At 34.3% G+C, this 14,932-nt stretch overlaps 1 protein-coding gene across 1 annotated transcript in view; it reads right to left on the bottom strand.

Moving 5' to 3' along the window:
* Positions 1-14,932, bottom strand: part of LOC106470234 (iroquois-class homeodomain protein irx-3-like) — a 29,223-nt gene that overhangs the window by 4,839 nt on the left and 9,452 nt on the right. The window contains exon 2 of the mRNA XM_013930777.2: positions 12,194-12,309. Within this exon, the coding sequence (XP_013786231.1) occupies positions 12,194-12,309 (116 nt within the window). The remainder of the gene's footprint in view (positions 1-12,193; positions 12,310-14,932) is intronic.

Raw genomic sequence — 14,932 nt, 5'->3', positions numbered from 1 at the left:
TAACATAGTTCTTAACTTACTTGGTACTGGTAAGATAACATAGTTCATAACTTACTTGGTACTGGTCAAATAATACAGCTGACACAGTAATGGTCAAATAACACAATTCAGTATTAGTAACATACCACAAATTACTATTGATAAAATAACACAAAATACCCAGAACAGGTACAAAAAACAACTCGTACAATATAAGTAAAATAATAACACAAACCACAGGTAAATATAGCAGATCACGCAGTACAGGTAAAATAACACAACTCACTTGGTGTTGTAAAATAATACAGCTCGCATCAAATTAGTAAAATAACAGCACAAATAACACAGTATAATGTGTGTATACGGTAAAATATCCCATTTAGTGGGTAAAATAACTGACGCAATAGATAAAATAACACTTATAAAACAAAAATCTTAAGTACGAAACAGGGTGACATTATTTTTCTACGTAAAATACGTAAAGGACCCCAGGAGTTAGTGCAATTAATTAAAACATTGATGACATTCTTCCTTACATTTTTCATTTGAGTGACTCAATTATTTTCAGGGAACCTGTAACCAACAAAGTCATGGGCCCACAAGCAATTGGGAGCATAGGTAGCTTTAAATAATGGGTTTAATATGGGGCCATATGGACCTACCGATAATTCTAGTGTTAAAATTATAAGTGGTACCTTCTTCTTATGGGACTTCATGTCAGTAAGTGTTAAGATATCACTGGTTCTATCTTTACTTGATAGCCAACATATCGACGGCCTAAAAAGGGTAAAAAGAGACCGACTAGGTGATTGGTCTTCATATTGTGTGCCAATTAAATTTCAGGAACTTTTGCCAAATTTGGTGTATGAAGATATTAAAGGTGTGGCGATACAGCGATACGATACGTGAAGCCGTAATACGATTGTATCGATACGTTGTTCGATACGATACGATTTATGCATCTTCACGAAATTTGGCAAGCTTTCAGTAAAATTATAACTCTTTTGCACAGAAAAAATCAGAATTTCTAATAAAGTATTTTTGTTAAAAATTAATGATTCAGTAAATAAAGATGAGCATTGAGTACTACATGTTGTCTTCATTTCTGTTATCAAAAACATTACATGTAAAGTAACATAACAAATTAACAATAACAAAATAGATAGACGGATATCAACTTTTATTATTTTACTTCTCTTGCCAGCTGCCATTTAGTTGATCAAACCTGAGAATCTGAAAGAGCACTGTAAAGTGTGAAGTACTTAAATAAGTACTTGATGCTAGTAATACAGATAATAAATTACAGACAAGTCTGTCAAACTTTGTAACAAACCGTCAGTAAAACTTCTGTATCTAGATAGGTATCGTATCGCGGTATCAATATCTAGATCGTATCGTATGACTACTATTATGAAATACGCACCAGAAAATACACATTGGAATGGAATGGGATCTCGAAATGACTCAAACTTTAGAGTACTGAAATATAAAAAAGCGTTTTTTTACTACAACCTTAGAAAATTTCTGATTTTATGACGTCATTGTCTATTGCATTAGCTAACTCATAGGTTCTGTTACAGGGTGTATACTCTAAAATAAAAACGTTTGAAACATGACTTAAGGTACAACTTTTCGAAACTCTGGATTTCATACTCTATGTGAACCAATCTTCCGCTATTTTTTCGTTTTTACCTTAAAATTTTGGATTAGTTTTAATATTGTTCACTATTTGTTGGATTTACATATTGGCTTTTTTGAGCAATTTTATGCTTTTGCTTGTTACAACACAGACTAAGAAGAAAAAACCGAAAAAGTGGGTAAAATCTTTAATTTTCTATGCATAACACACAGGGGTCCCAGCAGTAATTAGTTGAATTAATGATGGTATTTTTGTTTTCAAATGTTAGCCAAAAAAGTAATACACCCAGAAGCAAAAATAGTTGAGAAAATGGACCCTCTGAATAATTATAGTGTTAAACGTCACTTCTCTTAGAGATTCCAAAACTTTATAGGTCAAATATGAAACAGCTAACTTGAAAACAAATTTAATAACTGTTATAAGTGTGTTTAATGAACTGGTTATGCATTTCGGAAAATTTTGTTTGAATGTATCGCGTTTCTAACCCATTATCTGCACGGATTGGAATTCTAACCTATTATCTGTGCGAACTAGGATTCTCACTCACTACACGCAAGGATTGGAAACTCTAGCCCATCACCTACACGGATTGGGATTCTAGCTCATTATCTGCACGGACTGGATTCTGACCTGTTATCTGTCCGAACTAGGTTTCTCACTCATTACCTGTCAGGATTGGAATTCTAACCCATTGACAGCACGGATTGGATACTAACTCATTACCGGTAGAGACGAGTATTCTCGCCGATTATCTGCACAGATTACAATCTTAGTTTATTATCTGCACAGATTACAATCTTAGTTTATTATCTGCACAGATTACAATCTTAGTTTATTATCTGCACGAATTGGAATCCTAACCAACATCAGCACAGATTGGATTCTAATCCGTTATCTGTACGAACTAAGATTCTCATCCACTTCCTGCACGGATTGGATTTTCACCCATTATTTGCATGAATTGGAATTATAACCAACACGAGCACGAACTGGATTCTAACCCCTTATCTATACGTACTAGGATTTTCACCCATTACCAGCACGGATTAGATTTCTAACCCCTTATCTATACGTACTAGGATTTTCACCCATTACCAGCACTGATTAGATTTCTAACCCATTATCAGCACGGATTGGATTCTAACCCGTTATCTATACGTACTAGGATTTTTACCAGTTGCCTGTATGGATCACATTTCTTACCCATTATCAGAACGGATTGGATTAACCCATTATATGTATGGATTAGAATTCTAACCCATTACAGAAAAGTATAGAATATAAACAGTCGAGTAGGTTTCTGTCAAAACTAAGCCTAAGCTATGAAAAGGAAAAATTGTGCCAAAAATTCATATCCCTCCCCCCGGAAGCTCAGCGGAAAGTCTGGGGGCTTGTAACACTAAAAATCGGATTTCGATCCCAAGGTGGGCAAAGTCCAGATAGCCTATCTTGTAGCTTTGCGCTTAACAACAAGCAAACAAAAAATCATATTAGACAAGAAATAAATATTCATGTGGCGTCAGAGCAGGCATAAAATCTTATTGATCTACTTAAAAAAGAATCTTAAAAAAAACACGTTTCACTGGACAACCCATATGCATTGATTAACTTATCCTTGTTTTAACCAGCAGACGTCTGTAACGTTGCTTTGCTGCATTTAGTTTTTCTTGCACATAAATCAGGTAGTTATGCCTCGCTGCTCAAGTTTGCTTTCTAATACTCAGTAAAGGGCTACAGTGAAGATATATTTTTTTCTTGCAAGTGAGGACCAATGAATGATGAGCTTACAGCTACGCACCGGAAATCTACTCTATCAGCAAGCGTCGGTGCTCCTTGAAATTGATTTAGAAATATCGCCCACTTGCGGTTGAAACCACGCTCCATCAGGCCTGAAAGCTAATATATCCTCCAGTTGAGAACGTCCCTGTCTTCCTTCTGAATTGTGCTTCAGTCTACTTAGAAGCGCTGGGCGTTGAAGTAATTCCCTCTTTCACTCTGGAGAATAAAATCACTGATATTCATTTCGACACGCTAAGCCTACTAATTTTACAGTTCAGTGAGAGTGTGAATTATGTATTTTGGTAAACGCTCGGCTCCACGTAAAAGCCATTTATCATTACCTACAAGTACGTCTAAATGGAAATCAGGTGTAGCACTTACGTAAAATAACACAAGCACGTCTTCATCGTTTATAACAAACACCGGATAAAACAATTAGTGTGAGAATGGAAAGCCAACATTTGGGGGTTGAGAATAGGAACGAATCTGAGTTTCCTATTGAAATATTAATATTGTTATGGAGCTTCCGTTTAAATTAACTCGTTAGGAATAGATGTGCTTTAACAAACAACTGAAGTTGAATGATAAACCACATTACCCTTCACACCGTTACACCAAAAGTGTGGAACATATTTCATATAAATGTGCCTTTGATATTCAATATTTGACTTCCTGATTACGTGTATAACATAATCTAGAAGAAAAAGACTTTGGACAACGATACTACATGTAAAATTTAATAGTCTTATATAGTCTCTTGGAAATGTTACATTGATCAGAGACATTTTTATATTTATGAATGAGCCCATCAATGTAGTTTCTGCCGTAGTCATAATTGTATGTATTATAATAATATTCAGTTTTTGAAAATGCGCACGCACTTCATTTCATCAGATGTAAACAAAATGCGGATGTAAATATACTTTAGTAGACATTTTGTATAACAACATACTAAAAGTTTATCAAAGTTTTTAAAAGGGTCTAACCTTAGGTCGTGGGAAAACATTATAGGTTTATTTACTGATAGTACTAGGTACGGTATAGTTTAGCCCTAATTAAACTAAAACAAAAATAAAATGTATACAAGTTACAGAGTTAATCCATCTTTTTAACGAATATACGCTGTACTTAATAAAGGCTTAACTAATGTTAGGCCTAAGACAAATGTACTTATGGATTTTGGAGTCTGCGATTAGAATTATTATGTATTATTCTAAAAATCTAGTATTTAAAGAAGTACTTTTTCAATAAAGATACTAATTTGACAACAAATCTATTGCGAATCTCTGCTAGTATAGAATTATTAACTATCACGCAAGTTAAGGTTTCCATGTGTCTAAAGGGATGAAAAAGATGAACGCAGATGAAAAAGATATATTAAAGTCAATCGTTTTCTCTATTGTTTAAAGGTAAAACATATTACTAATGACGAAAGGAAAGTCACAAATGCTGCTTTAATCGAGGAACTTCTTTGTGCTAATCAACTGTCGAAAAATTAGTACACCCAGAACGCTGTGGTAAAAAAACTTAAAGTCGTCGAAGTTATATAAAGGCAACAGTATTTGTTTACTAAATACAGATTTTGACTTATTTTTTCAATTTCAATGTTCGTATGAAATATTTACAGAATATATGTTTGGCCTATTTTATACATTTATTTCATCACTTTATCACTAATTTATAAGTACGTAATTTGTTACAAGTTAGGCTAGCATAGCTCTGGTATTGGCATTGATCCATGTTATACTCGAGCAACGAACTTACGAAGACTTACAAGCACTTGTTTGTTTGTTTTAAAGAGAAGCCACAACGGCTATCTGCTGTGTCCACCGCGGAAACGAACCCCGGATTTTAGCGTTGTAAGTCCGTAGACTTACCGCTGTTTCACCAGGGGACACTTGAAGGCGCAGTCAGTGTGTCTAGAAAAAGAGTAGAACTCTTCGGTGTCGGACAAAGAGTGTATTCACAAGTAACCCACCAGGTGGCTACAAGTAGATACACCGAAAAACACTATCATATCAATCACGGAAGAACAAACGTTAGAAAGGTGCTAACTACAATTCATTTACTGTCATTTTGTTATCATTTTCTGTTACTCACGTAGCATCTAGACTTGTAAAAAATTATCCGAGAATGCAGTGGGTCGCATAAGGCTTTCCTTGCAGGTGGGTGTGGCGTGACATATTAGAGTGACCACGTGATCATCGCGTGAACTTCAAAGCCAACGCTTCAAGTCTTACTTAATCTTATGATGTATTTCCTAACGTAATCCACTTGTTCTACCCTCGCGTTTTAATAGCCACTCACTTTATATCAGTGCGAAAACTCTTTTTTTTTTCATAGTTACTGTTTATAGGAATGAAAAAAACTAATCCGTCAACCTGCTCTACATATGTGCACTGTAAACTGTATTACGTCATTTGTCATACATACCATGCCAATACATTACCTTTAAGTGGATAACTTATCTTGTTAAATGAAAAGAAGGGCAAAAGTCTCCAAAATTGTTTTTTGTGTATCATTGGGTCAGATTTTAACAGTAAATCTTCGCTTCGTAGACTTTAACTGCATTAAGTATTTATAAGTTAGTTATACATTCACGTTTTCTGGGATATGAAAGACATAAAGACTTTGCTTGCCATCAAAAACAATGTCTGCCGGGATTGACGATCAATTCAAACTCGGAGGAAAACTTCAGAAGGAAATTGGACGAGGAATTAAAATTAAATAAAAGGATTAATTTTCATAAATTTGAAACATTACTAAATGACCGTCTAGGTTATTAAACCAAATAGTTAGAGAGTTAATTTGCTTGAAAGAAAGAATGAGAGAAGATATAGTGACATATATATACATAGGAACTAATTTATTTATAGAAACGTCACTCCATATATACATATCTCTGATAAAGTACTGTTCTAACAGCTTCTATTGTTGGGCGAGCTCTTTCAGCTTATTCGATATAGAGGAAACAAGTCTAGTCTACTCAAATAGGGCCTGGCATGGCCAGGTGGTTAGGGCGCTATACTCGCGGGTTCGAATCCGCATCCCACTAAACATGCTCGCCCTTTAAACCGTGGGGGCGTTATAATGTTGTGATCAATCCCACTATTCGTTAGTAAAAAAGCAGCCCAAGAGTCGCCTGTGGATTATGTTGATTAATTGCCTTCCCTCTAGTCTATCACTGCTAAATTAGGGGCAGCTAGCGCAGATAGCCCTCGTGTGTAGTTCTGTGCGAAATTCAAACCAAACCACTCAAATAACACGAAAGGTTTCATTTCTTGATCTTAAGTTCTAGAACTTAAACGACTTCATAACCTAACGATAGGTCTAAATTCATTAATAACGCCAAACAGTCACATACGTTCTTATTTTCTCGTACATACGTACTTCTCATATCCCTAAACTAACTGGCTAACAACAAAGCTATAAATGCATTTTTTTTTCAAACAGTAAACTTGGGTTCAGAACAATAGATTATAAAATACGTTATGTCTCTCAGTGCTCCTGTGAACACACGCCAGAATTAATTTGGTTAAATGAAGATCTGGTATCTCTTAATTTTAAAGAAAGTAAATACTAATTGATTAAAAGCCGTTAACTACATCTCGTCAATTGTAAAAAGAGAAAAATATGTATCTCTAACAGCGATCCTTGTGTTAGAATTAATTATGTTTAATTAAGGTTCTAGCATCTTTTAATTTTGAAAACACTAGTTGCTATACGTTCCTGTCGATTGTGAAAAATATACATATACCTAAAAGTCCCCACGTATTAGATCAAATTTGGTTATTTGTAGAAATAACGTATTTTAAATTTCAGGTCATTACATACAGTTAGACAAAAATCCATTAATTACATCCACGACTTTTTAAGCTGAAGGTATGTTGGATGTCCTCCGATGAGTCATCAGTAAGTTTACACTAAAATCCGGGGTTCGATTCCATAAGGTGGACAGAGAGTAGATAGCCCAATGTGTGGCTTTGCACTAAAACAACAACAACAAAACAAGGATATGTTGATATCCAAAACGTTGAGGGTAAGGGTGATTGTTAATAAAAAATGGCATATGCTACGAATAGTTATTTTGTTTGTTTTAAGCGCAAAGCAACACAATGGACTATCCGTGTTCTGCCCCCAATGGGTATCGAAACTCATGGTGGACAGAGCAGAGATAGCCCATTGTGTAGCTTTTTGCTTAATTAAAAACAAACAAACGAATAATAATGGCTGGAGACGGCTTGAATGGGTAATGAAGAAAAACTTTAATATAAGTTTAACATAACAGCAAATGTACAACGTTTCGACAAGGTTTTGTCAGCATCAGGTACTAGTCTCAAAGTGGGTTCCCCGTCATCGAATTTGAAAACAAACGAATAGTTATTTTCCTAAGTTACACAACAAAAATCCATCAGCCTTTCTAGTGTTGGTGTGAGTAAAGATAGGGGGGGTACTCTTGGTGAAGGTGTCTTTTAAATTTAAATTTTGAGCATAGATAATATTTATCAACGTCACCAATAGAGGTACACGTTGCTTTGTAACCAAAGTTTAAACGTTAAATTTATTTCTAAAATGGAGTAGAACTAGTAGAACGTGTTGAAATTCGACAAAGTTGGGGTATTTCACTCATTTCGCACTCTTATCTAACCGCACAAAATCGAATATTTGGCCAGATGTGCTCTTTCTAGAAGTTGTTTTAAAACTAAAAACCATCTCTGGCAATGTTGATACTGTAAGTACTTATTTCACCTTCAGCGGTTTTAATCAGCCATCCTGTACATGCACCTGTAAACAGCAGAACGATTTTATAACGCCCCTCCTTCAAAAGTTTGAAATAGTCAACCATGTTTTTGCACTTGTTAACAGAATTCTCAGAATTCAACAAAACATTGAACTTATCAACAAAATGTCAGAAAATTACCCACTAAATCTACGGGAAACTCAAATAAATAAAAACCAAACATGTTCAAACATGCTTAATGTTTATTGTAACATATTTTTTATATTTTCATAAAACGACATAAACTGATTTTTAGAAAATCATTTTGATATTATAGCATTACACGAGAATAGTCGCTCTTGCTATGCCTAACATCTATACGTATAATTATTTGTTGTTTTTTGCGAATTTCTTCTTCTTTATGTTCATACACAATAGACAGACATCCGCTTTCCAAATGATATTATTGTTCTAGTAGACTGTGTCAAAAATCGAGTAAATATATAGAGTTATGGTATTTCAAGTCACGATCTAAAACTAAAGACTATCGAATTCACATTAGAAACGTTTCTTCATAAAACTTTCTTCTAAACAACTTTTTTTATATATTTGCACCTTCAGGGACATAAATGTTTACCCGATAAATGTTTATAAATGTTTACTCTGGTTAGAACTACCTAGGGTTAACCGTGAGAAAAACGTGGCTCAGCCAAGTCCATCCCCTACGAACAGACATCTAATTTCCCAAATTATATTATTGTATATATTGTGTAAAACAAGATTAGAGTACATAACATTAGGACTGAACTCCTGAGAACCATGCCAGCATTATATAAATACCTGATCACTGTATAAACACAATATTATATATTCTGAGCACTATACAAAAACTATATGCCTCTAGCACTACATAGATACCGTATGTTTTTAGCATTATACAGAAACTATATGTTTTAGCTCCATACAGAAACTGTATGGTTTAGCTCCATACAGAAACTATATGGTTTAGCTCCATCCACAGAAACTATATGGTTTAGCTCCATACAGAAACTATATGTTTTAGCTCCATACAGAAACTATATGTTTTAGCTCCATACAGAAACTGTAGTTTTTAGCACTATATAGCTACTATATGTCTTTAGCACTATATAGATACTATATGTCTTAAGCACTATATAGATATAATATGTCCTGAGCATTATATAAGTACAATATGTCTTGAACACTTTATAAATATTATATCTTGAGCACCATATAAAACTGTATTCCTGAGCACAATATAAATAATGTATGTTCTGAGCACTATATAAGTACTATGTCTTGAGCACTACACAACTACTATACATCTTGAGCACAATATAACTACTATATGTCCTGAGCACTATATAAATACTATATGTCTTGAGCACTATACAAATATTATATATCTTGAGAACTATATAAATACTGTATGTCATGAACACTATATAAATACTATATGTCTTGAGCACTATACAAATATTATATATCTTGAGAACTATATAAATACTGTATGTCATGAACACTATATAAATACTATATGTCTTGAGCACTATACAAATATTATATATCTTGAGAACTATATAAATACTGTATGTCATGAACACGATATAAATACTGCATGTCTTGAGCACTGTATAACTACTGTACTTCCTGAGTATTATTCAAGTACTATACGTCTTGAGCACTATATAACTATTATATGCCCTGAGCACTATATAAATACTATATGTCCTGAGCACTGTGTAACTATTATATGTCTTGAGCACTATATAAGTACTGTATTTCCTAAACACTATATAAATACTATACGAAAGGTTCTCTGCATTCTAGGGAAAAGCTATTAACCAGTCAAAAAATTACCGACTGTTCGTGAGTGTCTTTTACAACATATTCATATAATCCTGCCAAGTGACACTCGACTGTTCGTGAGTGTCTTTTACAACATATTCATATAATCCTGCCAAGTGACACTCGATTTCCTTTAGCATTAGTCCATGATTAACACGGAGTTGACTATCCAGATCGTGAGTCAAAATGTGTACTAACTTAATAGTTTAGGCAACTCTGTAAATTGCGCTTAACCGACCGTGTAAAATATGGTAGTATCAATATGACCATGAAAATTGAAATGCACTTTTTCACCTTCAAACAATGTATCTACTCATAAGGAAGTGTAAAAAAATGTTTATAAGAGTATAAAATAGAAACATCGTCCGGAGTATTGAGGCAATGGAATAATTCCAATTTAGCCACACACACCCTCCGCGGTGGGTAGAGCACAGATAGTTCTTTCTGTAGCTTTGCGCTTAACAACAAATAAATAAGCAATCAGTTTAGTCAGGTTAGAAATGTACACATGCAAAAAAAAGAGGGGAAATCACTGATTAAATCCTAAAGATTTTACAGTAATAATGGTGTATTTACAGAAGGTTTTAGTTTGTATACGTACCAACGTCTGTCATCTTGAAAAGCATGTATAACGTAATTTAAGTAAAAAATCAATATTGGTATTAATAATTTTAACCTGAACGGCACCTTATGCAACACTTGTGTACAACCGGCTAGGTTAATGACTCCTGCGGCTCGTCCCTAATTTATAACGTCTGACTAGAGTGAGGAGAAACCAGTTAGTAGCACTGTGCGGATGCTCTTAAAGAACAGCTTGACTGATTTTCACAGTTGTTTATGACACCCCCACAGCTGAAAGTGTGGAGCGTTATCAGAGGTTTATCGTGGCTCGAACCTTCGACCTTCCGATACGCAGCCCTGCAAGCCAACCATTCACGCCTTGCCCAGAAAATTTCAGTATATTGATTATTATAAGTGTCGTATTATTATTATGTTTCCAGGTCATACAGATTACGTTCGTAGTTATATCGATTTAAAATTTAGTAACGTTGTGCATGGCCGTTGTCTACAGTACAAAAATGTGCCCTTCTTAATGCTCAATCTCAAATTACAACTTCAGTCGAAAAGTATGAACCTGAGAAACGTTGTTAAATGAAGTAGTTGACGAGAGATATTGTCATTTTAATGAACTTTTAAGTAAGCCCATTTATAGTAATTATATATTTTTCTCTCTTCCTCTTACACACATTATAAAGAAACCAACAATATTAACAATATACGAGAAGTGTACGGTACACTGATGATCATAATTTCTGTTTCAAGTTTTAATCGTTTTTTTGTGCTTGCAACGCGAAATTTCCTGTCATTCGAACTGATGAGTTAATATAAAATATACTTTGATTGGAAGAAAATATACGTGGTTATATGCTACTGCTGCCTTACGCCAGATATAGATTGCTGTACACCTTTTTTCTTGCGTTTTTCTTACCGTGTCATGTAGCTAAGAAAAACGCAGAAGATGCACAACTTCACATGATAATGACAATAGTAGATCTGCCTAGAAGGTGCACAACTTCACATGATAATGACAATGGTAGATCTGCCCAGGCAGTGCACAACTTCACATGATAATGACAATAGTAGATCTGTATAGAAGGTGCACAGTTTCACATGATAATGACAATGTTAGATCTGCCCAGGCGGTGCACAACTTCACATAATAATTAAAATGGTAGATCTGCCCAGGCGGTGCACAACTTCACATGGTAATGACAATGGTAGATCTGCCCAGGCAGTGCACAACTTCACATGGTAATGACAATGGTAGATCTGCCCAGAAGGTACACAACTTCACATGATAATGTCAATGGTAGATGTGCCCAGGCAGTGCACAACTTCACATGATAATGACAATGGTAGATGTGCCCAGGCAGTGCACAACTTCACATGATAATGTCAATGGTAGATCTGCCCAGGCAGTGCACAACTTCACATGATAATGTCAATGGTAGATCTGCCCAGGCAGTGCACAACTTCACATGATAAATGACAATTTTAGATCTACCCAGAAGGTACACAACTTCACATGATAATGTCAGTGGTAGATCTGCCCTGCAATTGTACATGTTACAAAAACTATTAATAATTTAAAAGTCGATACACATGTCCAGCAAAATCTGACAAAAATAAACGTTTCAAAAACATACCCATTAGCGAAAGGATAACCAGCTAATCCTGCCGTATCGTACGGGTAATACACCGGAGCTGCGTATGGCAAGCTTCTCCAGGCTTCCAAGTTCTCTTTCAAGTCAAATCCGTTAGCCTAAATATATGACAAGAAAAAAAACAAGATGAATTACATGTATACAGGGAGAATATCACGTGTAAAAAGAAGAAAGTTAATTTTTTGTAAGAAGGGTAATCCGTAGAGTAACTCTATAGTTTTTATCTAACGTTTAAAGAAACTCAATAGAACTACCTTCTCCGTAAAATAAATCTTTTGATGAACTTATAGCCATTTCTCTTTTGTTTCCCGTTTTCAACGGAATGACATGTATAGTCCATAGTTTCAAGAAACGAAAACAAGAGTTAAGATTATTTGTTTACGAGAATCTGGAATTGGCATTTAAAATCGAATGTGGACGCAGGCTGGACTCTCGCTGGGAATCAAATTTGTCGACTTTTATGTTAATTCCTCTTTTTACAACGATATTCCAAACTCTAAACATTCATGGTGTTTTAACTGTTCTTGACCAATCGCAAGGAATCTATGTTTATTTAGGTGTTTGCAGAATAAGTGGCACTAATGTTACTGATTGTTTTTTCTTTTAACTTTCATTAACTACTTAATATCATGCAAAATTTTCTCCCATCGCCAACATTAAAGGGGGATATCTCCTCCCCTCGAAATCTGTCTAATTCAATGGCATAGGACAAATCTAAGAACAGGCAGAGCCTCACGCTGAAATTTACAATTTTATTGACGTAGAAAACGTTGAATTAAACAAAGCTCAAAATATTGTTAATTAACCCGATTTAGAAGTACTGTGTTAAAACCCAAATGAAATGATAAACTAGTTATTCTGTTTAATTAGTTGAGGTTTTTCTTATACACTTTACATGATCTTACTACTATATTTAAATAATTATGTTCTTCAGATGTTAGAACAAAAAAAGAAATAACCAACAGAAAGTCTTGAGTCTGGATTTGTTACATAAAAAACAAAAACACAAAATTCACACATAGTAACTAGAGGAAGTAACCGTTTCTTCTATTTTTTTGCTCGTTTGAAGCTAAGCACAAAGCTACACAATGGGCTATCTGTGCTCTGCCCACCACGGTTATCGAAACCCGGATTCTAGCGTTGTAACTCCGCAGACCTTCCGCTGTGCTACTGGGGGGGGGGGGGGCGTTTCTTTCACTTTGAAATCACTGACAACTGTTCAAAACGTAGACGGATAAGTGTAGAAACAATTAGTTCGCTGTTTCATGTTTAACCATGGTCAATAAAAATAGGTAATGTGTTTAGGCAAAACTTGAATTGCCAAGTTACATTTACTCCTCAATTAAAATTAAGTCATATAATTAATGGTTTGAAAGACAAAATTGAATTGAGGAATAAATGTGGTATATACAAACTTTCGTGTACTTGTGGTCTAAGTTATATTGGACAGATAAGTAGGAACCTAAAATTTAGAGTAAAAGAACATCAAAATGCTGTGGATAAACTAAAAACTGGTGAATCGGCTTTGGCGGAACATGTGGCGAATTTTACACATATTATTGAATGGGATAATATAAAAAATTTTAAACAGTTAACGGAAAAAGATGAATTAAATATAAGAGAATCTTTAGAAATTGTTTAAAACAAAATGAATTTAAATAGAGATTTAGGTCCAGGAGCCACCGAAATAAATTTTTGGAACTTATTGTTGTAAATGGTGCCATTGTACAAATGTGCTAATTATACATACTTTAGGTTTATAAGCAATGTTATGTGTACTTCATGGTTTATTCTCCTGAAGATGGTGGAATTATTTCCACCGAAACATGTAGTGTTTTATGTTTCTTTTAACTTGTATATCTTTTTAATTTTTTTAATTTTTATAAATAAATGAATGTGCAAGTAAAAAAAACGTTGATTTTCGTTTTATTATTTTATTTAACATTTTCGCACAAGAACTGTCTGTTGTACGTATTATAGTTTGTTCTGTTCAAATAATTTTTACTTGATAAATAACACGCTATATTCTTGTGTAAAGTAAAAACCATAACTAAACGAAAATTAACGTTGGGAGTAAAACTGTTGATTGACAGTGAAATATAGTTGAATATAATAAAACATAGAGTGTAAACTCTAAGGTTAGTTGTGTGAAGTAAAAAATCGTTGTGTGTTACAAAGAAAAGGTAATTGTGTGAAGTAAAAACCGTTGTGTGTTACAAAGTAAAGTTAGTTTTATGAAGTAAAAACAGTTGTGTGTTACAAAGAAAAGGTAATTGTGTGAAGTAAAAACCGTTGTGTGTTACAAAGTAAAGTTAGTTTTGTGAAGTAAAAACCGTTGTGTGTTACAACGTAAAGTTAGTTTTGTGAAATAAAAACCGTCGTGTGTTACAAAGTAAAGTTAGTTTTATGAAGTCAAAACTGCTGTGTGTTACAAAGTAAAGGTAATATTCTGAAATTAAAATCGTTGTGTGGTGCCTAAGTAAAGTTAGCTGTGTGAAGGAAAACCATTATGTGTTACAAAGTAAAGATAATGTTTGAAGCAAAAACTATTGTATGGTACCAGATAAAGATATCGTTGCGAGAAATAAAAACCATTGTTTGGTTGCTAAGTAAAGAAAGTGTTGTGAAATTAAAACTGTTGATTTGTTTTGAATTTCGCGCAAAGCTACACGCGGGCTATCTGCGTCAGCCGTCCCTAATTTAGCAGTGGGCTACTCTTTT

This window comes from Limulus polyphemus, unplaced genomic scaffold (genome assembly GCF_000517525.1).
Source record: "Limulus polyphemus unplaced genomic scaffold, Limulus_polyphemus-2.1.2 Scaffold3894, whole genome shotgun sequence".
In the NCBI taxonomy this organism is placed as follows: Eukaryota; Metazoa; Arthropoda; class Merostomata; order Xiphosura; family Limulidae; genus Limulus; species Limulus polyphemus.
The sequence above is the reverse complement of the archived record's forward strand: the minus strand, read 5'-3'. Positions and strand labels throughout refer to the sequence as shown.